This window comes from Hemiscyllium ocellatum, chromosome 9 (genome assembly GCF_020745735.1).
Source record: "Hemiscyllium ocellatum isolate sHemOce1 chromosome 9, sHemOce1.pat.X.cur, whole genome shotgun sequence".
Classification (NCBI taxonomy): Eukaryota; Metazoa; Chordata; class Chondrichthyes; order Orectolobiformes; family Hemiscylliidae; genus Hemiscyllium; species Hemiscyllium ocellatum.
Window position 1 is genome coordinate 66,191,135 of NC_083409.1, and position 25,207 is coordinate 66,216,341.

The following is a 25,207-nucleotide window of genomic DNA, read 5'->3' on the forward strand; positions in this document are numbered from 1 at the left end:
AATTCTTGAAACTCATGGTGAAACAAATTCACATTGTCTGATTGATCAGTCCAGTGTTTGGAATATTTGTCCAGTAGCATAAGCACTGTACATGATCACTTTTAATCCCACGTTAGGTATCATTTGTCTATGATTTCTTCATTTTCCTTCATCCATTATCTTTTTAATACTGCTAAAAGCCTGCACCAGTTGACATAGGCCACTCACGTTACTTCTCAATATTGTAAGTAAATAAAGATCCAAACTGCACGAGTTCCAGGCAATGGGCAGAACTTCTTCCTCATTGTGTACAAGGTCAGAGACAAATACAAGTGTGGTTGGAGTTAAGGATTCAGCTAGGTGCTTCTACATTTGTGGGTTAGAAGGTGAAAATGGTGACCTATGGGGGTTTGGGGAGGGGTTGAATGGTGTCTTATCAGTATTGGAAGAGTACAAAGGCCTCCCATTCTGACTCATGATTAAGCCTCTTATTGATCTTGAAACAGTGTACCTCCAAGCATTTTAAAGTAGTTTTAACAACACTCTAAAATAAATCAAAAACTGAATTGCTGGAAAAGCTCGGCAGGTCCAGCAGCATCTGTGAACAGAAATCAGAATTAACGTTTCGGCTTCGTTAGCCCTTCCTCAGAAGTTCTGAGGAAGGGTCACTGGACCCAAAATGTTAATTCTGATTTCTCTTCACAGATGCTGCCAGACTTGCTGAGCTTTTCTGTTTCTGATTTACAACATCTACAGTTCTTTCAGTTTTTACTTTTCAGTTTAATGAAGAAAGGAGAATTGTATTCTTTTATTACGCCACAAAACAGTGTTGCAGTGTAGTGCTCAATGAGTTAATTTATTGAAATGTTAAAACAGTAATTATTTGTGTGAGATTCACGGTTTAATGGGCACTGCCTATTAATTTACATTAAAAGCCTTTATTATGGCATACTAGTGATCCCAAAGGATGATGTCATTAAGCAAGCTCACAAACAACCCAAAATAAAAAGGTGTTAAAACAAATAGTAAATTAACTTCCTATTTTGAATATTATTGGTTGCAGCACTGAAATAGCTCTATTAATATTAAATCTTTAGATTAATGCAAGAAAATGCTTAAATCATAACTCGAAAATCTGAACACTATTCATTCTGTGACATGTGATGTGAATGCTAATTTTATTGAGATATTATTTTTTTAACAAGTAGACAATGATGTGCTTTGCTTTTGAAACCAAAATATAAAAATTGTACAAGGACCATTCAATGAAAAAGCAAAAAATAACTAAAAATAAAGTTATCTATTGGCAATATGACTGCTTAATTAGTTTATAAGAATAATTCATTGGGCACCAAAATTGATCAAATTAACATCAGCATGATAAGGTATATTTGAAATCAAAATAATGCTCGTAAATTTCAACTGTACAGCTGCTACACTTTGATATATTCCCTATTTTTATTTTCATGTAGTTGTGGTGAAAGGGCATTTTGTATTGTGATTGCAAAGAACAGATAATAATAGAAATTGGTAATAGGTGTTCCACTAACACTTTTGAAGGAGCATATTGTTTAATTCTTAATATTTGAGTGTTAAGTCAGCACAGAAAGCTGCTCAGTCATCATGTCTGTTTATTTTTTTTCAACTAGAGTTATCCTCATACTTCCCACTCCCTCTCTCTTCCTTGAAGCCATGCAAATGTTTCCTTTTAAGTGTACTTCTGGTTACCTTTTGAAAATTACTATTTAACCTACTTTCCTTACCCTTTTAAGAAGTGTATTCTGGATTATATTTTTTAAGAAAGCTATCAATGTCCCTTGGGTTCATTTATCATGTATTTGTTGCTAAACCCCATTAAGAAATAATTTCTTCTGAAATGACAGCAAATTTATTCAAGATCCATTCTGAAAATTTTTCATTTTCGGAACAGATCAAACATTTGTTTTAATTTAAACAGCTTTTTAAGTTAAATTAATTTAAAATTGATTTACTACGTATTAAGATTTTACAGAGATCCATGTTGTGTTTTAGTCAATGCTGGGGTCCAGGATCAACAGGATAGAGTAAAGTTAAGCTGGAGTCCAATCGTGCCCTCTCTGTACCACCCACTCAAATTATTATTATTAAAAACTATAAATACAAGAAATATTTTAGAAGAGCTGGTTGTAAAGTAGATAAATTAAAATGGTTTGAATGTAAGTATTAATTAAAAATGAAATAGGCAAAGAACAATTTCCAATTTCACCTACTTTAAACAGCTGGACAACAATTGAACTGATGACCGAATGAATATTTCTATTGGTGCAATATATTAAACGCAATTTATTACATTTATGAGTGAATACTATAATACCACCAATTTATTTTATCAGCCATGGATAATTTGTTACTTATTTAGTAAATACCTGCAAAATAATTGATTCTTAAATGAGTTTTGTGTCATTGTATAGATAATATCCACGTACCTGTAATCTGAATATAACAGGCTCCTTTGTCATCTGGCCATTGACTAAAAAGCCATGATTGGTTCCATCAGAAGCAATGAATGTAAAATGGTCAAGCTCAGAGGAGCCTGCTCTGTGTTTGTAGGAAATGTCCAAATTATTCACATTCAACTGTGTGAAGTGGGGCTGGGAAAGAACGTTTTCTTTCAGGTAGATGTTGCCATGCTGAGGAGGCTGGATAATAATGTAGGTTAGGTTCATCAAGGGAGTATCTGGATCTGAGAGTTGAAGATTGTCAGGAGAGATGACCAATTTGGCTCCATCTGGTAACTGAAGACCTTTATTATTGACTAGAGTAGGCATGATATGGTCAGTTCGCTCAATGTTAAACTCCATGGAGCTGTTTTTAACTGTTATCCCATTGCTAATAAAAAATCTGTGGGAAAACAAGAGTACGAATCAGAAAGGACTTAATTCCACCATAGCAGATAATGGCATCTATTAGGAAGTCTCATTTTTAGAGTAATTATCCCAATCAATCCTGATGAAAAGGTTTTCACTTTAAATTCAAATGTCTGTGCCAAGGGTAGTGATTTTGTTAATCATCTGCATCCATCATCTGTTGGTGTTTTTTGGACATTGTTCTACTCGCCCACAAATAGCAATACCCATCTTTCTTTCCAGCCAATTCGCAAGCCCACCCTAATTGTCGATAACAGGATTATTGCTTAATCTTTTAAATATTTTGATGTGGGTTCCTTTGAAATTTCAAAAAGCATATTCTATGTATTCTTTGTATTCTGTTTTTGTAAAATGAATTATGCTCTATCTCTTGCGTCCAGCCTGTGTCTGTCAAAATTGATCAGTGCTCCAACAAGCTCTAATAAGATTTTTTTTGCATCTCTTTTCAAGCTTTAAAATCTGTCACAACTGGTATTAATCTAATCCGAAAGAGAATTGTCAAGTGTTAGTGCATGAACAGGCCCTGACAGTTTGTCTTTCTGCAAACTACAGACAGATTGTGAGTTAGGAGCTGCCGAACAGATGGACAAGTTAGGAGTAGCACAATAAAAAGTAATTTAATAAATCACCTGGAACCAGATCACTTCCAAATGCTGAGAATGAATTATAGCAGAGCTGATAGGGAGCTGGGCTTTGGCACTAGATTATGCCAGAAGGTACCGGCTACAAAAAGTGATAAACATTCATGAAAACCATCTATTTCATCATAGTCAAAGGATAGAAACCTACATAGGCCTCTAATCTAAAAACAACTTTTTCAATATTAGTATAGATTTTTAATTATACGATTTGAATATATTGAACTCTAATCCATATTATGATTTTGCATAATCACAGTTAAGAAACTTGGCATGATTGATACAAATGTTCTCCTTGACAAAGTAAGCAATAAAACATCACAATAGGATTATGACTAGATATTAATCCTTCCACTGCAAGCACTTGGAATTCTCAGTGGTCAGTCATCTCTGACAAAACTACGCTGTAGGATATTCAGTTCAACTAATCTATAGAATTATCTGTATCAAATTATATTTGTGTCATCGCTTGGGATTTGAGAGGCTTTTGTGAGGGTAATTTAATTTCTTGCTGGATTAAAAGAGTGGCATTAAATTTAAATGTAATGATTTTACAAAAGACATTTAGCAAATTTTGCATGTAGATGGTTATGTACAGCAGATTTTGTATTTTTCACATGTGGAGATCAATGTCTAGGATCAACGGTGACTACCTCATTGCCCCTAGTGATGATACAATGCACCCAATCAGCCATGAATCAGCTTATTAAGAGCTGACCGGTGAGCTTCAGCAAGTTTCTCAGTAAATCACTGACCTTGACACTGACATGCTGGATCGCTGGAAGCTGCTGTCCAATCAGACGCATGCAGATTCTGGCTCATGACATCTGCCAATCGATGCCTACTTCTCAAGGTGGATTCAGTGGTGAGAGGGTAAATACTTCACATAGTTTTCTCATGGGATGTGGGTTCGGTATGAGGGTCAGGAAGTTAGCCATTTTTTTTTGACTGCGAGGAAGGCAGGTGATTGAGGAGGTGGTGAGTTAAAGCCAGTAATTAACATCTTAAGGGTTTTCATTTGGGAGAGCGTGAATGTTGCCCATTGACTTTTTCACCCAAAATTTACTGAGGGAGGAAGAGTGAAGGGGGTGCTAAGCTTCTCCCCAGGTCCAAGAAGTGCCGTTATTTTCACCTCTCGCCGCCTCTCCTGACACTTCAGGGAGGGAAAAATTACTTCCATTATGTTTACGTAACATTCAGTTTTGAAAGCTGATTCTGTTACAAAATATATTCTGCCTCATAAGCAAGAACTGACTGTTATGATCAATATTTTTGTGTTTCAATCTGTATTATTGCTGTTCAGACATCTAGACTATGACAGTGCAGTTCTCCTCACCTGAATCCATCCGTGCTGGCCTCACGACTGTTGTCATGGACATAGCAAACCTTCTGGGCTGCTACTTCCAACTGGCTGAAACTGGAAATGGCCACTCCAGGATAATTGATGTACTCGATCTGACCATGTGCAGGTGGCACAGAGATGGCGTACAATAGCTCTTCGGGTTTGCCAGTGCCATCTGTTGCCTTGAGAACATCTGTCGTCAAGGTGACCCTGTCACCCTCTTTTAAAGTTACAGGTTTGGTGAGTACAACAATACCACCTATCAAAATTTTTAAAAAAAGAGAGGGTAAGGGGAAGGAAAATAAAATGTAAAACTCAGATATTGTCACCCATGAAAAAAGCCTCAGCTGTTTTAGTGATGAATTAGCTTAATTTAATTGCTAAAATGCAGCTCTCTGCTTTCATTTGTGAGGGTGGCTTTGATTTTATGAACTCCCTATTGTCAGCACGGTGCAGCAGATTGAGTAAATGTTCAGGATTTACAGTTTACAGATGGCACTCCTCATTCTCACCAGTTGTGACTGTGAATGTTCATCAGAAAACGGTGCCAGGCACAGCCTCCAGAGAGCCGGCTGCTTCTATTTCTCTCGTACCAATCATTTTCTGGCAGCTATGCTGATCTGCAGAAGCTGAACCCAGTTCTCTAGGTTGACTGACACCATTTCAGGGAGATTTACCAGATTTTCTAAACTTGCCACCATCAATCATGAAGATACTCAACTTGTTAAAGAAAAGATATATTAAATGATTATATTCACCTCATAAATTTTGAGGATATGCACTGCCATGGAAAGTGGGAGATCAAAGAGAGTATTATGTGTCAAGCAGCTTGATGTGACATCATTCTCAGAGAGTTCTTTTACTGTATGCTCCAGTACATTAAAGGTGAACACATGGGTTCTGTACACAGCTTCCAGCTGGTGCTCCACTGAGCACAGCCAATTTGCTATGTACAAAAAAACATCGCCATGCAGTTGGGCTAAACTCTTTTATTTCTGATGTGCCATAGAGGGCCCCTACAGTGCTTTTAAATGAATTAGACTTGAACTAATGTTAGAATTAGGTTCGAAAGCATTTCATAGAATGAGAGGAAAGAAAAAGCTGCAGGTGTTCGGAACAAATTTGGATGTAAGATTTCTTTTCCATGAGTGGTGTTCAATACTAATGTTTGCACATGACTGCGATTGCTTTGTTATATCCTCACTTGATTTTGTAGTAACTCTGCTTCTGATCAACCAACATTATGCCTATATAATATATTGAAGTAATGATAGAAAGAAAAACTACAATCTGAAAGAAAAGCAAGATAATTCTGGAAACAAAGTGCAATCTGACCCTGGAGGGTCAAACCCTTTGCTGAGGAGTGAAATTTACTGTCCCTTGCAGACTTTGATAATCTACCATGCAATTCCAACATTTTCTACTTTGTTACAGATTTCAAGTATATGATTGTCATACTTTCTCTGCTGGTCCTTTACATTTAACCTCCTTGTCTATTTATTCACCTTTGTACCTAAAACAATGGAATAAGATTATCCCAAAAAATGTTGAAGGACTTGAAGTACATATGGTAATCCTTCTGAAGATTTCATATTTTTTATCTTGCATATTTATAATATTCAGTATATTAAGTAAAGTTCTCTTTTCAATTGTTATTAGATGATTAATTGCTCGCCTGTGCCAGCCATGGTAATTTATGCATCCACAAAACAATGGTGTTTTCAGATGCTGGCTCCAGTTCTATTAATGGCATTAGTTTTTCATTATCAACCTCAAAAAGTAATTTGGTTTTCTTGATTTAAATGCTATGAGAAAAATACTTAATTCGGTTACAGTTAAGATCACAGCACTTGGTGATAAGCAGTTTAGTTCCACTTCAGCTGATGTACTCACAGAATACTATATTCTCTGATACATACACTTGACACGATGTCTTCATAAAATAATAAACCAATGCTGTTTTTCTGGTGATCAATGAGTGTTTAATCAACATGCAACTCCAATATATGATCTTTGCCACTTAATACACAGTTATAGGCATCATGAGTATGACATATTTCCATATACAATATATTACAATTTCTGATTGAATATTCTGCTGGGAACAGTTAATAGTTTTGTTGATCTTTGTATTTTAAATGATTAACATTGAGAAAAATATTTGGAGATTAGTTATGGCAAAACAATTATTTTTACAATCTCTGCAAAAGCAATTGCCTGATATCCAGACAATTTGATTAGCGAAATATATTTCAACATATAAGGCTGTTTGAGCTAACATTCTTTTTGACCTCATTTGTTATCAAAACAGCTGAAGAACTGTATTCTAGTCATTAGTATCACATTGTCAAAAATAAGTCTAATGTCATTAATTGTACCTTTGGCGCAATGATATATTATTGTGAAGTAAATTGATCATGAATTGGTTTCTGTTTTTGAGTTAATAATGTCTGGGTTTTATGTGTGTGCAAGGTTAATAATTAACATAAGTATTTGTGTGGCCATGTTGATTTCTTTTAAAAGTTTTTGAGGCGTTGCTTTAGAATGAATGAGTTTTTGTGCATCACTAATGGGTTTCTTTGTTTATCTTTGATTGTTTTGTGAACCAGATAGGTAAATAATGGTGTCTCCAAATGTTAGAAAGATCTGGAACTTGTTTTTCTAAGCTTAAGAGAAAAACCCAGACCTTAGAGAGGGAAGCTTTTGATTTCACTTTTATTTTGAGTTTTGAGCAATCCTATAAAATGCTTGGAATAGGATAACTATACAGACCAGTGTTCCTGAGAAAAGAAGGATATAGTACTAGATTGGCATGGAGGAAAGAGTTAATGGCCAGAAGTGTTGTCATAATACCATGAAGAGGTTACTTTTAGCTGAGTACATTTCAAATCAAATGTATAATAGCTCCAGGATGTAGCATATAAAAGTTGAAGTCACAAGTGACTGAAATTGACAAAGGTATTACTTACAGGTAATTGGGCATGAGCATTATTTATGTGGTGCTTAGATATTGTACCATAAGTGTGTTTTGGGTACTATACAAAAATTACATTTTCTTTTGGGATGGAGAATTTTGGGTGATTAGGATTATACTTTCATTGTGTGTTGAAAAATCTTTGAATTATGGCGTATTATAATTAGATGGTTTGGTTTATTCTATTGTTTTCATTTCTTTTGTTAATAACTTCTGTTTTTTTGTTAAAACAAAATTTGCAACATTGCATGTTTAAGCTTCATCAACAGCCCATTTCATTTAAACCAAAACAAATCAAATTTTGATTTATCAAGCCAGATCTTGGATTTGGATCTGAATTGTCAGTAATAACATCAGCTGGAATCAAGGAACTATTGGTGCCATTAGTGTCTTCCAGGCCAAGGTCAATTCAGTACTGTAACAACTGGAAGAACCAAGGCAGCCTTTATGTGGATCAAGCAATGTTACTCAATTCAAATTTGGCATGTTTTAAGTACATTTAGCAATAAATGTAATGAATTTCCCAGTTATTACATTACTGGCTATAATCTGACAAGGGATAATATTCTTGATTAACTGACTACCCCCACTTTTTCCTCCTTTAAATATTATTTTCCTCACAGCCAAACACAGCAAAGTAATCAGGTGACATATATCACATTTTCAGCACCTGTTCTCACCACCATTCAGAATTGCCTTTTCACATCCAGGTCACAGTCCACATGATGGCAAGAAAAATGTCTTGAGTGCTCTTCTTAAAAACGGTAGTTGAAGACAATCAAGAGGCATATCGCTTCTGCTTCAAATCATTAATCAGGCTCTTTAGTGACTGTAGAAGACTAGGTTGAATTGATTTCCAAATACAAAGCCCCTAATCTCAAGTATACCCCTGTAGACAGTTCTGATGTTGACACCAAGCACTTCCCAAAAGGAAAATAATCTATTAGAGCACAAATTGTATTTTCCTGCTTTATTAGTCAATGTTACACAGCTGTATCGACTATGACTGGAGGCCAGGAGCACACAGAGCAGCAGCTATGCCAAAAGGTGAAGGATAAACAGGATCAGTAGCGAGCCATTTGCAGAACTATGCCATCTGCTGCAAGGATATCTGGAGCCAATCTACACCATTGAAACTTCAATGCTATTGGCAATCAAGATCACCTCTCATCCAAACTTTACTGCATCTATCGTCCCTCAATGTATTGTAGGGATCAAATGCGGCTTTAATGAATGACCTGCTCAGACATGCATCAAATTGGAGACATTCAATTCTCAGCATGGCCAAAATCTAATCCCTTTTTACACAAAATAGCAATAGCAGCATTACAAAGCAACCCACACTGCTTATTAATGATTCATTAATGACAGCAGTGTGGCTGTCAAGCTATCGGGTTCCTGCTCTTCTTCTGTCACTGCCAATTTATCTTCATTATAGAAACATAGAATGGTTACAAGCACAGAAGTAGGCCATTTGGCCCACTATATCTGTGCCAGGTCTCTATGAAAGCTAGTGTCATTCTCCCAGCTTTTATCTCTACTGCTGTAAATCTTTTCTCTTCAGATAATTATCCGATATTCTTTCTGGAGAGGCAAACGAAATTTCTTTTCCGAACCACATGAGTGCACTCCAGGTCGTATCCACTCACTGTTTCTTAATATTTCCTCTGGTTCTTTTGTCAATCACTTTGAATGAGTGTCCCTTTTGCCAATGGGAGCAGTTCCCCCGTTGACTCTGTTTGTTCTCTGTGACTCACCCAGTGCTACTTCCTCACACTCATAAACTGCACTCTGAGATATTTGTAATTGTGCTGGTGTTTGCTACTCTGGAGGAGGTTGTGAACAGCTGTCTTGTTCTGGATTTGCTGTGGTACTTGTAGCCTCCCAAAATGTCAGGAAATGGCTGACTGTTTCAGGAGCACAAAATCACCATATTTGATAAATGTAGACCCAAATATTATTTAAAAAGTGATGCAGCTCATAATCAAAACCAGGGTGAAACAGAAGTGGACAAAGGCAGATATATATTATGTTTAGTTTCTTAAGAACTATCATTAGTTCTAAAATTATTTAGGCATTTGGACTGATAGAGGGAGCTGATAACAAAACATTTTGTTCAATGCTTCATACAGTTAAGGAACAGGGAGGCTATGATGAACTTATATAAGTCACTGGTTAGATCTCAGTTGGAATGTTGCATACAGTTCTGGGCACCATACTCTAGGAAGGGTTTGAATGCATTGGTGAGCATGCAGAAGAGTTTACAAGAGCAATTCTCGGGATGAACATTTCAGTCACGAAGAACAATAAGAGAAATTGAGACTGCTATCCTTGTAGAGGAGAAGGCTAAGAGAAGATTTGGTTGAAGTTTTCAAAATCATGAGGGGTTTGGAGACTACACAGGAAGACACTGTTTTGACACATAAAAACAAAAGGCACAGTTGTATAATGTTTTGGAAAAGAAGCAAATGCAAGGTGAGAAAGAACTTTTTCATCCACTGAATAGTTCGGGTCTGGAATGAGCTGACTGGAAGCGTGTTAGAGGTAGGTTCAATTGAAGTTTTCAAGAATTAATTGGATGATTACTTATATAGAAACAATGTGCAAGGTTACAGGGAAAAGGCAGGAGACTGGCAATAAGTTAAAATGATCAGAGAGTCAGTGGAGACACATTGGGCTGAACAGCCTCACTGCATCATAACAATTCTGAGACTTCTATGAAAGAGTTTTAACTTGCCTCTTTCTTTTGATAATTCTTAAAGAAATTCTTGATAGAAAAATACTGCCCACGTAAAATCAATTAGCTATGAAATTATTGTAGAAGGGGAATAAAAAGTTGAAAAACTAAAGATAATACTAAGTAAAAACATGTCAAAAACAGTTTTCTTTACTAGTACGTTGCTGCCTATGTGACAGCTAACACACAATGTTAAATAGGTACAAAAACAGGTACAATTATAGCTACATTTATACAATTAACTCTAACTTAACAAGACCTTCAAGTCACTTCCTGCGGTAACTCAAATTGAAGATGGTACAAATAAACAAATATAACAAAAACCCATTGGCTGCTGCTATTTATGTAGCTCTAATTACAGAGAGTAAGATGTCAGGCACAATCTTACAACAGTCTTAGTGATATAGACAATGGTGAGATTTGTGGCAGAATCACGTGAAAAGTCTGGTGAGGTCTACCTTGATGTTGTGAGCATGTTGCCGCATCTTTTATACATCTGCTGAGTGGCGAGGTATGTTTCACACTAGGCAGTGGTGTGTCGCCAATTAAGGAGGATTAAAGCTTGTTAAACACCTTATTAACACTGCAACTCATTTCATTAATATGCAGCTTTATATGTGATCAAATGCACTGTACAAGCTAGATGTCAGGAATTCTTGACATGGAAGTCAGAGTGGGCACCTGGCAACTTCATCTAACCACATGCACCAAAGGACCTCCACCTCAGGGCACAATCAATGGGCACTGGCCAAATGCAGTTAATGTTCATGAACACTGACACCTGATATGTGCCAACTTGTTGGAATCCTCATGGCAAATCTCTGATGCATTTAGAGTGCACTCTGTTCTTCAATGCTGCCCCAGCAACTAGCCTTGCTTCAGGATAGTATGCACTCAGGGACAAGCACCCAGCTCATGCAATGGATCAGGCTGCATCTCCAGCTTATATGCATACTATCGTAGTGCTCAATCACTCCGAGTCTACCTGGATGTGTTCAGCATCCTTACCCTGCTTTTTTGCACACTGGCCTCTCTGCCAGAAATACCAGATCACCTTACTTCTGCCTTGCCTTGACATTTAGCAGACACAAAGGCAGGAAGCTTATCATGGTTATCAGCAGGCCTCAGTCATTTCAACGAACATTGCCTTTGCTCAATAAGTCTGACACAGTAATTCAAAGGCAGCCTCTAATACCAGTCTTAAGGTTTGTACACAGTCACTCAAGGTGGTGAGATTCAGGCTAGTCTCCACATACGAAGAGGGAGCTGAAAGTCAGAGAGCCCACCACCCACCTTGACTCTTTATGTCCTATTGTGAGCTTTTTTTTTCTCATGGAATGAGACAGAGGAAGCTATCATGGAAGAGGAAAGTGGATAGCAAAGCAAGCAGGGAGGTGCCCAAGCAGGAAAATGGGTAATACAGATGGCACGCAGGCTTAATGGTGATGGGATTTGATGTGGGTGACAGTGAGTGAGGGAAGATGTTGCAGGTGAGAGTGTAATACTCATATATATTAATAAACATCTGTTTGGATTCTTCAATACCATGTTATCCACACTTTGTCTCTTATGTTATAAATGACAATGTAAACATTGCCATATTAGGTAAAGTATTCCCTGCAGGCAAAATCCAATCAGCATAATGTAGGACTATTTTAAGTCAAGTTACTGTAAGTAGAAGAATTATGATCCACTTGGATTCATACCTATTTAAGGGCAAGTCCAGGAAAATGTACCAAGTAGGAGCAAATTACAGCAAATGCTGGAATATATACTGTAAACAACAAATATTGAAAATCACCGCAGTTCAAGCAACATCCATGAAGAGAGAGCAAGCTAACATTTCGAGTCTAGGTGACTCTTCATCACAGCCCACTTTGATGAAGAGTCGTCTAGATTCAAACCATTAGCTTGCTCTCTCTCCACGACCTGTTGTAATTTCTCCCACTTTTTGTTTTCAGTCAAGAAAAACGTATCATTCAGCAAACTTTCACATATTTGCAAATATACAATGCAATGCTATACATCATATCAAAACATCATGATAGACATTGTCGGTTTTCAGAAAGATAATTTTTCCACCAGTTGACAACTCTAAGCTAACTAAGAACATCAAAAAGCTTTTTAATGGGATTTCTTCAAAACTATAATTTACTCACCTTTATTCATGTTTTTGAGCAAAATATGAAAAGACTGTGAAGGTGAGGAGTTATCCCCATCTGTAACATGAAAGCGAAAATTGTCATGACCTTTTAACCCCACAATAGTTGTGTGTAGATACCAGACTCGATTCAGGTCTATATCTTCTTGACTATAGTTCATGCCTGGATATAAATGAATCCATTCAAGTTCAGTCTGTTTCAAAAAAAAAGAGTAGATTTTTAAAATAATGTGCTGGAGTGATTTTGCACAGCTCAGATTACTGCATTCAGCCCATCTTAGCCTTTGATCATTGCTTTCGTCAACTTTGTATCTCTAAATTCATTATGTTGCAACTGGGTACATTATAGGCAGTTATCAGTCAAGAGTATTAGATTGTCAATCATTTCCATATGGATTATTATTGCAATGAAGGGCTTATGCCCGAAACGTCGAACTTCCTATTCCTTGGATGCTGCCTAACCTGCTGTGCTTTAACCAGCAACACATTTTCAGCAATCATTATTGCAATGCAAATAAAGACACATATTTACAATGGTAATTTCAAATCTAATAGACGAGATTTTCTTTTGTGATTTTTAAATTTATTTACTAGTTACATTGTGTATTTGGGCAACTGTGCTTATATCAATATGCTCATAGTAAAAGGGCATTACAAGGCTAACCAATTGTTTTACAATTTTGATCAGGTGACAAATGTTGATGAGGACACCAAGTCAGTTTTTCAAAATATTGCTTAGATCTACATGAGCAGACTGAGATGACTCATGTTTCACATATTTCAACTTTGGAGAAGACATAGATCTCAGTGATCCCACAAATTCCTGGCCACTCTGCCGGCAAGGTGACCTCAAACAGTTGCTGTCAAAGTGCTCCAGTAGGGCTGTTACAGCACCATTTCCCCATCAAAGTTATGGTGATAATCTTGTCTTTGGAATTTGAGACAAGGTATGGTGATGTTAAGGTGGCAGACAAATAATCCCTGTCACGAAACACATGGAAGTGCTGGAATTTTTAGGTTGCATGTCTTGTACTCCCACTTCAACTGAAACAAATTATTGAATGATAAAGGGAGGAGGGCAATTTTTTGGTCTCAATGTTCAGCAATATTTTAAAATGATTGATGTAGTTCATGCAGAGTGCCTCTGGATCTGATTTGCAATGCTCTGACATACCTTTCTTCTTGAACATGTTTCTATTCGAACAAGAGCTACTGACCACAGGGAATCTTCATCAACTTAGCAAAATACTTATTATATCACTGTATAAAGGAGCAGAGGAAGTCTTTCCCCCACTTCTCACTACTATTTAAGAATAATTTTCTGTGATTGATTAATGACCTATGCTTTTCTGAGGAGAATAATCTTAGTTCTTGTGTATCATAGTTATTTAAAGCAATCATTTTTCTGAATTCCTTCGATAAATGGAAAAATCATGGAAGATTCTATCAGTTTTTACCTTGAATTGAAGCTGTCCAAATGTAGGAACAGTATTGATGACATAGTAAAGCTTGAATCGTGGTGTGTCCTTGTCTTCAGCTTCTAAAGCCACACTGGAAATAACTTTGTTTTCCCCCACTTCCACTTGCAAACCAGTGTTTCTGAACAAATAAAGAACAGTCATTGATCCAACCCAGAGGTAAAATTACCACTGCAGTTGAGACAGGAGTCATGTTTGTTAACCATGAGGAGGATGTGGAGGAAGTCACAATGGTTACCAGATGTGGAGACAGGCTTTTTGAAGTATCAGTACTCCAAACCTTTCCCAGATTTAGAAAGACAACAAAACTAAAAACGGCCCTTTTTCTACCTCTCACATTCCCCATTTATGACCCTCTTATATGCTCTATGCCAAGCTATGCCTCTCTACCCATTCCCCGTGCTCTCTCCTGCCTCAATACCAATCTATTAATCTACTTGCTGCCATTTAGAACCCCGTGCCAACTTAATGCTAACTCATGCCCCCATCCATTCCCTTTGTCCTTCTACCATCTCTCCGACTCACCCACTATCTACCATGGACAGACATCAGGATCCATGCTAAAGTTTTGTAAATTTCTAAAGTGTTTATTGATTAATTCATTATTTCAAAACAAAAACAGATTAAAAAAAATTAATTTGGCATCCTACAAATACTTAATTCTCACTAAAACAAACAAAAAAAAAGCATTTGTATTTGATTCATCAAGTACTTTATAGACACTTGGAGATGCCAATCAAACTGTGAAATCACGGGTTTACCACTATAATGATGACAGATTATGAAAACACTCATATAGCACTTATCCTACAGTGATAACCCTTGTGCTATATCTATAATTGAAATAACAAACACGAATTATTAAGTACTGCAGCCAGTTGTTTAAAGGTAGGAGATTTAAATGCCCTGATGGTTCCACTGAGCTAGACAGTTACAATGGGGAAAAATTGGGCAAGAATGAAAAGAGTCAGGTTTTTGATGTCAAGAAAAACTCTCCCAACTTTCTCCTCAACCTCAAACTTCAGAATCCATTGAGTGGTATTCATCATGTTTTCATGCACCTGAATCTCATTAAAACTCACCCTACTAACATTCAACTTCCAAGTCTCCTCTTTTCCATTGAGAAACTTGATGATGAAAATTTCTCACCAATAGAACAGAGTAGGCACCTAGTAGCTGTGCTTTGTCAAATGCCTGGCCTGGTCATCATGTTACTGCTTCTTCTTCACAAAGAACCCTGCAATCTCTATGGACATCATCCTCTTCGATTTTTCATCCATACAACTTCACGTCAATAATCCATCAGTCTCACTCCATGATTATCCTGTGCTTGGATTAGCTCAGCCTCCACTTCAGGCCTTCCTTGAACAATTTGCTTTGTAGTTCAGGGAAATCTATAAATTGCATGCTTCTGCCAAGTTGCTTTGTGTGCAGGGCTAGCCTTGCATCTCCTGCATTTGCAAAGGATGCTTTTGTACTGACATGGATACATGCATCTTAGCTTGTTTTCTTAGAATTCACTTCCTATAATGTTTACTTGGAGGCTGGCAGCTTCTGTGAGGGACATATTACTTACTTAGGTAGACAAGCAGGAGGCTGGAAGAACGCAGCAAAACCAGGCAGCATCAGGAGGTGGAGAAGTCAATGTTTTGGGTGTAACCCTTCTTCAGGACATCCTGAAGGAGGGTTACACCTAAAACATTGACATCTCCACCTCTTGATGCTACCTGGTTTGCCTTGTTCTTCCAGCCTCCTGCCTGTCTACTTGAATTCCAGCGTCTGCAGTTTTTTTATTTTTAACTACATTACTTTCTGAGCACGCCTGCTTTCTTAGCATACAAAGTTTCTGGTGCACAATTACAGGGGCTAGCCTCTGCAGTTTCATTTGCTTTTTGTCACAAAGAGAGAGGCAGGAGGCTTGTGAAGGTGAGCAGACAATCTATCAGTCTGACAGTGGGCGGCAATCCTGCCATTTACGTAACAAAATGCAGAACATTAGAGGTATGGAATGTGTCAGCAACTTATATAGGAAACACTCTGCATGTACCTATACCCTCCTTATATAGAGGCCAAAATTATCATGACATATTTGAACACAGACCCTTCCATTCCAGAGCTACCAGTACTTCCCAATTCTCTGGGAACTCATCCTACAACCAACAATTTTGCTGCCTATCATTGTCACCATTCTTACAGCAAGCCAGTGCAGTGAAGCTCATCCTCATTCTTGAGTTGTTTGCTTTTTCTGGACTCAAGATAATGGTGTGCAAATACCAACAAGGAAGAGTCTTTAGTAGATTGAAGGGGGACTAGAGTCAGGGATGCCCCTATCAGATAAGTGGCTCTCTTATCGCACCACAGGGCATTCACCATGGTCAGTCAGGCACCACTAACTACTAACAGTCTGCGGATCCATTTGCAGTTCTGGTATTAGCTCTTGGTCAGTCTTGTAGTTCAGATATAATCCGACCGAGGATTACAGGTCGGACTGTCAGGGTGCTGTGGAGACAACAGTCTGGGAGTTGGGTCATCAGTCAGCGCTGTCCTGTCAAATTAATCCAAAGGGTAGACTATGGTGACTCCATGGCATTCTGGTCAATAATGGCTGAAGGACTTGTCATGGTATAGTCCATGGAGTCCTGAAAAAGTAAGCAACTCAAGAATGGGGATGAGCTTCACTTGTACTGGGTTGCTGTAGGAACTGTGAAAATGATAGGATGCAATTGATAGTTGTAGGATGGGTTCCTAGAGAACTGGGGAGTGGTGGTAGGTCTGGAATGGAGGGGAGTGGGTTCAAATATATAATCTTAGCCTCTACAGGGGAAAGGTATGGATAAAAAAACTTGGGAGTTTCCAAAGTCATGGACTGTGAGGTAAAGTGGGCACATTGATATTTATGGAGGCTGCTAAAGTCATAGCATATAACACTTCATTCTTAATATAAGTCAGGGTTCGAAATTCATTTTGACTTACTTGATGTTTGCTTTTACAAGCATAGGGTCTAACTGGTAATGCCAGCAGTTGGTTATGAAAGCAGAGGATCTGTGCTAAGGGAAGGGGAGGATCTGTGCTAACGGAACGCAATGTGTTAGTCAACTGGGTAGTTAACCTTAGTTCATCAGTTTGGTTAGACAGGACTTAAAAGCAGCAATCTGATTCGTCTCAGACAATTGATACAAAATCCCCTTGTAGATTGTCCTTTCTTAAGGTCATTGGAGGTCAAGGACCAACCCAATCCAAGTATATAAAATGATGAGAGGCAAGGATAGATGGATAATCAGAGCCTCTTTCCCAAGGTAGGAATGTTAAAAATTAGGGGGCATAGGTTTAAAGTGAGAGGGGGAATATTTAAAGGCGATGTCTAAAGCAAGATTTTCTTTATGCAGAGGGTGGTACTTCCCTGGAAATATACTGCCAGGGGAGGTGGTAGAAGCAGATAGCAATGTTTCAGAGACATTTAGACAGGCACGTGAACAAGCATGGGACAAAGAGATCCCATGCAGGCTTGGAATGTCGACGAACCTCTTCCTGTGCTGTAATTTTCTTTATTCTTTGTTCTTTGGACCATGTGTAGACAGACAGGGATAGTTTAGAATGGAGTCATGGTTGGCACAGAAATTGTGGGCCAAAGGGCCTGTTCTTGTGCTGTGTTGTACTGTCCGAAGTGCCATTTTCTGAAATGGTGCAATCACGTGCTAATTTGGAGGAGCATTTTATTGTACTTTTCCTTTGGGGGTGAAGTAAAGAACTTTTATTTTGAGATCTTGTTTTGCCAATTGCATCAAATATGCCTCGACTTGCATTTCATTGACAAGTCATTCATTGATGAAGAGTAAAGAATAAAAATTAGGCTGCATTTGCTGATACACAGTGTATAAAGGCTATTCCCTGCAAATATGTGCAAGTGTAATAACAGCTACAGTTGTGAATGAGCAAGGCAGGGCGAGGCAAGGATCAGGAGGGACGGCTGGAAGTGAGGAGAGGACAGGACCGGCAGGGGTCACAGTGAGTGCAGGGGGATACAGAGAGGGCAGGAGATGCAGATGGTATTTGGGGAAGGATAGGGAAGGGAAGGGTATGGGAGTGAAAGAGAGCGAGAGGGAGAAAGAATGGAGGAATGGAAAGAATGAGAGTGAAGGGAAGACCACTCTTCTTTCTCCCTCACATTTTGGCTCCCTGCTTTTCTCTCACCAGGCATTTTCCTCCCTCATCAAGTCCTCATTCCTCTATGTGAACCCCATTTCAACATCACACTTTTCTCTGTGCATGTGCAGTGTAATCTTAATGTATGATGTGATGGTGTAGAGGATCTGGCATTGTGCACATTTCTGGATGAGTACACATGCCTACACTGCTAAAAGAATTATGGTTTCAAGCAATTGGGAAAATTACATTGGGCACACAAATTACCTCCTTGTCATGAGAACAAGGACGTTAAAAGTGAACTGAAATTCCAATTTGCCAACTATGTTCCATAGAAAATTTTGGAAGAGAAAACATCATTACAGAAGACAGTACCCTTCTATCTTTGTTATTCTTCAATATTTCAAAGTGCTCCTAGACTGTGGCATTGCCTTGCAATTCTTTACCATCCTAGTGGACCGCCTTCAATCAGTGAAAGGCAGCATTGTGTGCAGCTTGTCCTAGGAGACCAATATGCCATGAGGGAAAGTGAATGGGTGAGCTGCCCATTGCACATCTTCTAGTCTTGAATGACAGTGTATACGCCCATGAAAAGATAACATATTATTATCTTTTCCTGCAGACATATGTGAAATCCTTGCTCTCAGTCATATAGATCTGTGTAAGTGTCCAATCACATTTGCAGGCTAGGCTCCAGCACATGCCCTGCTCAAGGATCTTTAATATCTGAGGCCATTTGCAGTCAAAGAATCTCCTGCTTATGATCGATGGGCAATGCTTGATGAGTATAACTTTTGACATCCTTGGGATTTGTAATGATGCTCCTTATTTCTCATATGGGCGTGACTTAACCAACTCTGACAGTGAAAATTACTCCATAGCAGACATTGTAACAGTACAAATGAAGATATATTAACACTAGTGATATGTTATTTCCAAGGATGAAGTGTTCTCAGTATATTCTTGTCTTCCCTTCCCCCCACTATGTCTAAGTACATGCTTCACAGCTAGGAAGAAGGATCCAGCTATAATGATTGGAATGGTTGGCATGGAATACTTGGATAATCATCACCTGGTGCCTTTGTCCTGCTGAGAGTCTCTGACCCAAGTGCACATTCACCTTCCTCAGATTATATTGCTGCACACTTTGCATCATAGGAGGTGGAAAGCCTGGGCATCTCTGAAGTGTGTTGTGCTTGTCACTTCTCCTCCATGTGTACAAGAAGATACCTGGAGTAAGGTCATCCCCATCACCTTGTCACTGACACTGTAGATCTGATGCTAAAGCAATAGAATCTAGGTTGACACACATGTCCAACAGCCACTGGGAACTCACAGGTCTCCATGGTGACTATAAACCTATCCATGGAGATAACTAGTACACATTTCAGATCCAGAACTATAAGAAAAAGTTGGTGAATTCCTCCAATCTTCTTTTCAGCCTTCCAATTTCTCTCTTAGAGACAAAAATAATGTAGAAGCTGGAATCCAAAGCAGGAAGCTGGAAGAACACAGCAAGCCAGGCAGCATCAGGAGGTGAAGAAATCAACCTTCTGAAGAAGGGTTATACCTATTGAATTTGCCACCTCCTGATGCTGCCTGGCTTGCTGAGTTCTTCCAGCCTCCTGCTTGTCTACTTCCGATTTCTCTCTGGCAAACCTACTTGATGTTCCTGGATCTGATTGACCAAGTAATTTATGGATGAGACCAGGGGCATACCCTTTGCCAAGGGCTGAGCAGGTATCTGGTTACCTGCAGACCTGAGTGCCAGAGACTAGGGTGTTTCTTCGATGGCCAGTTGCAGTGATCTGCCAGTAATGTGTTCATCACATGATGTCTGTAATCTAATCGAGATAATGTACCTCAGAGGTGAAAGATTTCTCAGTGCACCCTCTTGAGGTTTATTGGCTTCCTCAGAGTTGAAGGTTTCTGTATGGTCTTTTTGTGGAGAATCAGTGAATGTGGCTTGTGCCTGCATGAAATAAGATAGATAAGTAGTTGGACAAGATGGGTAGAGGCTTGTGCAGAAGAAGAATATGTTTGGGCTGATGGTAATGGGAGAGAAACACAGCACAATGGCGCCTAATGGGTTGGTGTCCATTGGTGTCTCCTAACACCACATGAGCCATCCTGCTCCTTTTCAGTGAAAACCAGAATATTCTCATCAGAGGGAGTGAGGAACTTCATGTCAGGCAACCACACATCCTTCTCTCGCCAACCAGATTTGGACAAAGCAGCCAGTTTTTCTTTCCCTGCAATGAGACAAAAAGAGGCATTGAGTGCAATGAAAATGGTACAAGAGCAGTTTTTGTTGATGCACAACTAGGGAAACTGGTGGGATGTCCCCATTGAGTGAGTAAGAAATGCAGAGGGTAGGAAGGATGATGAGTTTGAGAAGTTAAAATGAAAGAGAGCACTTGAGTGGATGTGATGTGTGCATTACTAAAGGTTGTAGCTTATACAACTTGGTGAGATGCTTGTACAGTGGCAGAGGTAGAATGAGTGGTGGTCCTGTGCATTAAGTGGCAGTGGAGAAAGGATGGTGGCACTTACCTTGCAGAATACAGGAAGTCATTGACCTTGTTGTGACACTGCAGGCTTCTTTTTCATCTTGGGACATAACAGTGATTCGTAGTACAATTTTTGACCAGGCTGGCTGTGTCTGTTGGCAATATAGTCATCAGCTCAAAAAAGGAGTGTTCTTCTCTCTGTCACTTGATTGGCCAGAAACCTCTCGATCCTTGTTTGGGAAGTGGTAGGAGCTTACCTTTTTTTGTCACATTTTATGTGTCAAGTCCCACATTGTGAGGGGTAGATCTTAGCTTTCAGCATCTGAAGCAGTGTGCAGCTGCCCTTTAAACATGGTGTCAAAGGTGTGGAAGCTGGAAGGTCTTGACAGCAGTGAGTACTCCCACCTCACTCAACAAATGATTACCCAAAATACACTGCCAACATTTTAGTTGCTTAATTCATAAGATGAAAAGCAGAAGATTGAGAAAATATACAATGGTGGAACTCACTCACCACATTAAGTTTGTTTTAAAATTCATAGAACTCACTACACTTTATTGCCATTCACTAATTCAATTGAATCAGAAGTCCTGAATCATTTATTTTGTAATTAAACATGGCCCCTGATATCTTTGGTTTCAATGAGTTCAATGAGTCATTGAATAAGATTCATTGAACAGTTACAGCAGTTCAATAGAGAGAGCAACTCAAAAATTGATGTTAAATCAATCAACATTTGTGACATATTTGTTCCACACTATGAGATTTAAATAGTGATACCAAATGACAGCCCTCAAGACAAACACTGTATGGGGAATATTAATCGAATTTAGGTCTGTGACAGACACTGAAATGTAAAACTGCATCAAATTTCAGAAATTAGCCTATCATCCATTTCCTCCCTTCTCTTATCTCCGTCCCCTCCCCTGACTCCTCCCCACTCTTCTCAAGCTCATCCTTCCTTCCAATCCCAATTATGTTTTGAAATCATGTAGGGTTATGTATTATGGATTTCTCATCAGAGAATTGGAACTTACTTTAAAATAACTGGCTTCTCATCATTGACTAATATAATGCTGACGTGTACTGTCTCTTGTACTGCATGCTTGCCATCTGTTAGTTGAATGGTAAAACTATCCTTCAAGGTTTCTGTGTCATCGTGCATGTACATAAGCTTCATTCCTATGAGAGAAAACAAAATACGGTCATAACAAGAGTAAGAACAAAGTAAATTATCCTATAAAAATGTATAGCACCCTTTAAAAGATCATAAAATCATAACAAATAATAGGGGTAGGCCATTCAATCTATCTAGCCTGGTCTGCCATTCAATAAAATCATGACTGATCTGATTATGGCCTTAACTCCTCTTTCTGCCTGTTCCTTACAAACCATTACTCACATGTTAATCAAAAGTCTTTCTAACTCAGTCTTGAATATATTCAATGAGAGCCTCCACTGCTATCTGATGCATAGAATTCTAACGACAAAATATTCTCTGAGAGAAAGAACCCTTCAACAATGTCTTTAAGAAAATTATCATTTTAAACTGTGCCCCCTTGCTTTAGTTTCCACCATCAGAGGAAACCTCTCAGCATCCACCCCATCAGGCCCCCTCAGCCTGTTTTATGTTTTAATGGGATCATCTCATGCTCTTCAAAATTTCAATAAATATATGCCGAAACTGTTCAACTTCTTCTTTACCCAGAAATAAGGCTTGTGAACCTTCTCTAAACTATTTCCAATCGAAGAACATCCCTCCTTAAGTATGGAAAGCAAAACTGTGCAGTATACTCAAGGTATCATCTCATCACTGCCGTGGACAGTTGTAGTAGTTAGAACATAGAACATAGAACAATACAGCGCAGAACAGGCCCTTCGGTCCTCGATGTTGCGCCGACCTGTGAACTATTCTCAGCTCATCCCCCTGCACTATCCCAAAATCACCCATGTGCTTATCTAAGGATTGTTTAAATCTCCCTAATGTGGCTGACATCCCTGCATTTATTCTACATTTCCCTTGTAATAAAGGTCAATATTCTGCCGGCATTTTTAATTACTTTCTGTACCTCAACGCATTTTTTTTTGCTAATTCATGCACAAGGCCATATAGATCTATCCGTACGAATAGTCCAACTCCATTTAAGTAATTTTCTGATTTTCTAATCTTCTTGCTGAAATGGACAATCATGTATATTCTGACATTATGCTCTACCTGCCAATTTTATCTGCACTCACTTGAATTATCGATAGCCCTTTGCAAATCTTTGTATACTCTTCACAAATTACCTTCCTTCTTATCTTTGTAACATTTGCAAAATGGCTGCAATATTGTCAGTCCCATCATCAATGCCATTAATACAGATTACAAATAACTGAGGCTCCAGTTCTCATGTGTATGGTATTTCCCTAATTGCAGCTTTCCAACATGTAAATTACTTGTGTATGCTGACTCTGTGTTTCCCATGAGTTAGCCAGTCTTCCATGCATGCTTATATATCACTTCCAACTCAATGAGCTCTTATGTTGCACGGAAACCGTTTACATGACACAGTATCAAATGCCTTTTGGAAATCCAGATATACACAGTATCTTTTACCCATCCTGCTTTTACATTGTCGAAAGGCACTAATAAAACTTTCAAACATGATTGCCTTTTCACAAAATTCTGATAGCTTTTTAATTATATAAATATTCTATTTTACCTCATTAATAGTGGATTCTAATATGTGCCTAGTAAACTACACACATCACCCCATACAGTATGAAGAATCATCCAATGCATTTATTAGAACAAATATGAAGAAAAAAATAGAATGTTTCAATTAAAAAGAGTTGCAGAGGCAAGCAATGGTACAAAGGCAGTTCTAGGAGTTAGACACTCAGGAACTGTGATTCGATTTCATTTTGCTCTCAACTGTCAGACATCTTTTGAAACAGTTGCAAGTTATGTCCCTCGTAAAGGTTGCTGCAGAAGGCATTTCAGACCCTGATCAAGAGACAACAGTAAAGCACAAAATCTGAGTGCTCAGCACGAAATGCCAACAATATTGGGACTTTTGAACATGGAAGCCAATTCATTAAGCAAAATAATGTCACTGATATGCTCTTGCTTTGTGAGGGTGCCTGCACCTTCAAACTGCTGCCTACAGCTTACTCCAGCCACACTTTCTGCAACTACAGCTAATTATTAAGCACGGGAGCTGAAAAATCATAAGCAATGCTTTGCCTGAGACAGAAATAATGGGTTGGATGGCTATTTCCCAGCCATTGTCTATAGTGAAATTGATATACTGAGTTCTTACATGAACGTCCACAAAAATGATAGGCTGCATACTAACCAGTCACAGAATAATAAAGTTAGCAGAGGATTTTGCAGGGCCAACAGTGAATGTGTAGCAGGTAGATAGCAAGCACCTTACTTTGGAGAATGATCTGGTAAAATTAGTTAACTCTGCTTGAACAGTCCACCAACTTGTTCCACATAGAACATAGAAGGATACAGCGCAGTACAGGCCCTTCGGCCCTCGATGTTGCGCCGACCGAGTCCTACCTAACCTATACTAGCCCAATAACTTCCAAATGCCTATCCAATGCCCGCTTAAATGAACATAAAGAAGGAGAGTTCACCACTGATACGGGCAGGGCATTCCATGAACTCACAACCCGCTGTGTGAAGAATCTACCCCTAACATCTGTCCTATACCTACCACCCCTTAATTTAAAGCTATGTCCCCTAGTAACACCTGACTCCATTAGCGGTAAAAGGTTCTTAGTATCTACCCTATCTAAACCCCTAATCATCTTATACACTTCTATCAGATCTCCCCTAAACCTTCTCTTCTCCAATGAGAACAGCCCCAAGTGCCTCAGCCTTTCCTCATAAGATTTTCCTACCATTCCAGGCAACATCCTGGTAAACCTCCTCTGCACTCGTTCTAAAGCTTCCACATCCTTCCTATAGTATGGCGACCAAAACTGCACACAATACTCCAGATGAGGCCTCACCAGAGTCTTATACAACTGCAACATGACCTCAGGACTCCGGAACTCAATTCCTCTGCCAATAAAGCCCAGTACACCATATGCCTTCCTCACAGCACTATTTACCTGGGTGGCAACTTTCAGAGATCTGTGTACATAGACACCAAGATCCCTCTGCTCATCCACACTACCAAGTAGCCTACCATTAGCCCAGTAATCCAACATCTTGTTATTCCTACCAAAGTGAACGACTTCGCACTTAGCTACATTGAATTCCATTTGCCACATTTCCGTCCAGCTCTGCAACTTATCTATATCCCGCTGTAACCTACCACTTCCTTCCTCACTATCCAC

At 38.7% G+C, this 25,207-nt stretch overlaps 1 protein-coding gene across 2 annotated transcripts in view; it reads right to left on the reverse strand.

Moving 5' to 3' along the window:
* frem1b (Fras1 related extracellular matrix 1b) overlaps window positions 1–25,207 on the reverse strand; it is a 192,311-nt gene that overhangs the window by 39,738 nt on the left and 127,366 nt on the right. The window contains exons 21-25 of one of the 2 annotated variants that reach the window (XM_060830422.1): window positions 21,907–22,051; window positions 14,195–14,336; window positions 12,736–12,931; window positions 4,860–5,124; window positions 2,445–2,859 (exon numbers count right to left, since the gene is read on the reverse strand). In XM_060830422.1, coding sequence (XP_060686405.1) covers window positions 2,445–2,859; window positions 4,860–5,124; window positions 12,736–12,931; window positions 14,195–14,336; window positions 21,907–22,051 — 1,163 coding nt within the window. Of the gene's footprint in view, window positions 1–2,444; window positions 2,860–4,859; window positions 5,125–12,735; window positions 12,932–14,194; window positions 14,337–20,535; window positions 20,611–21,906; window positions 22,052–25,207 lie in introns of those variants that run through there. The other variant, XM_060830423.1, reaches the window with a different exon arrangement.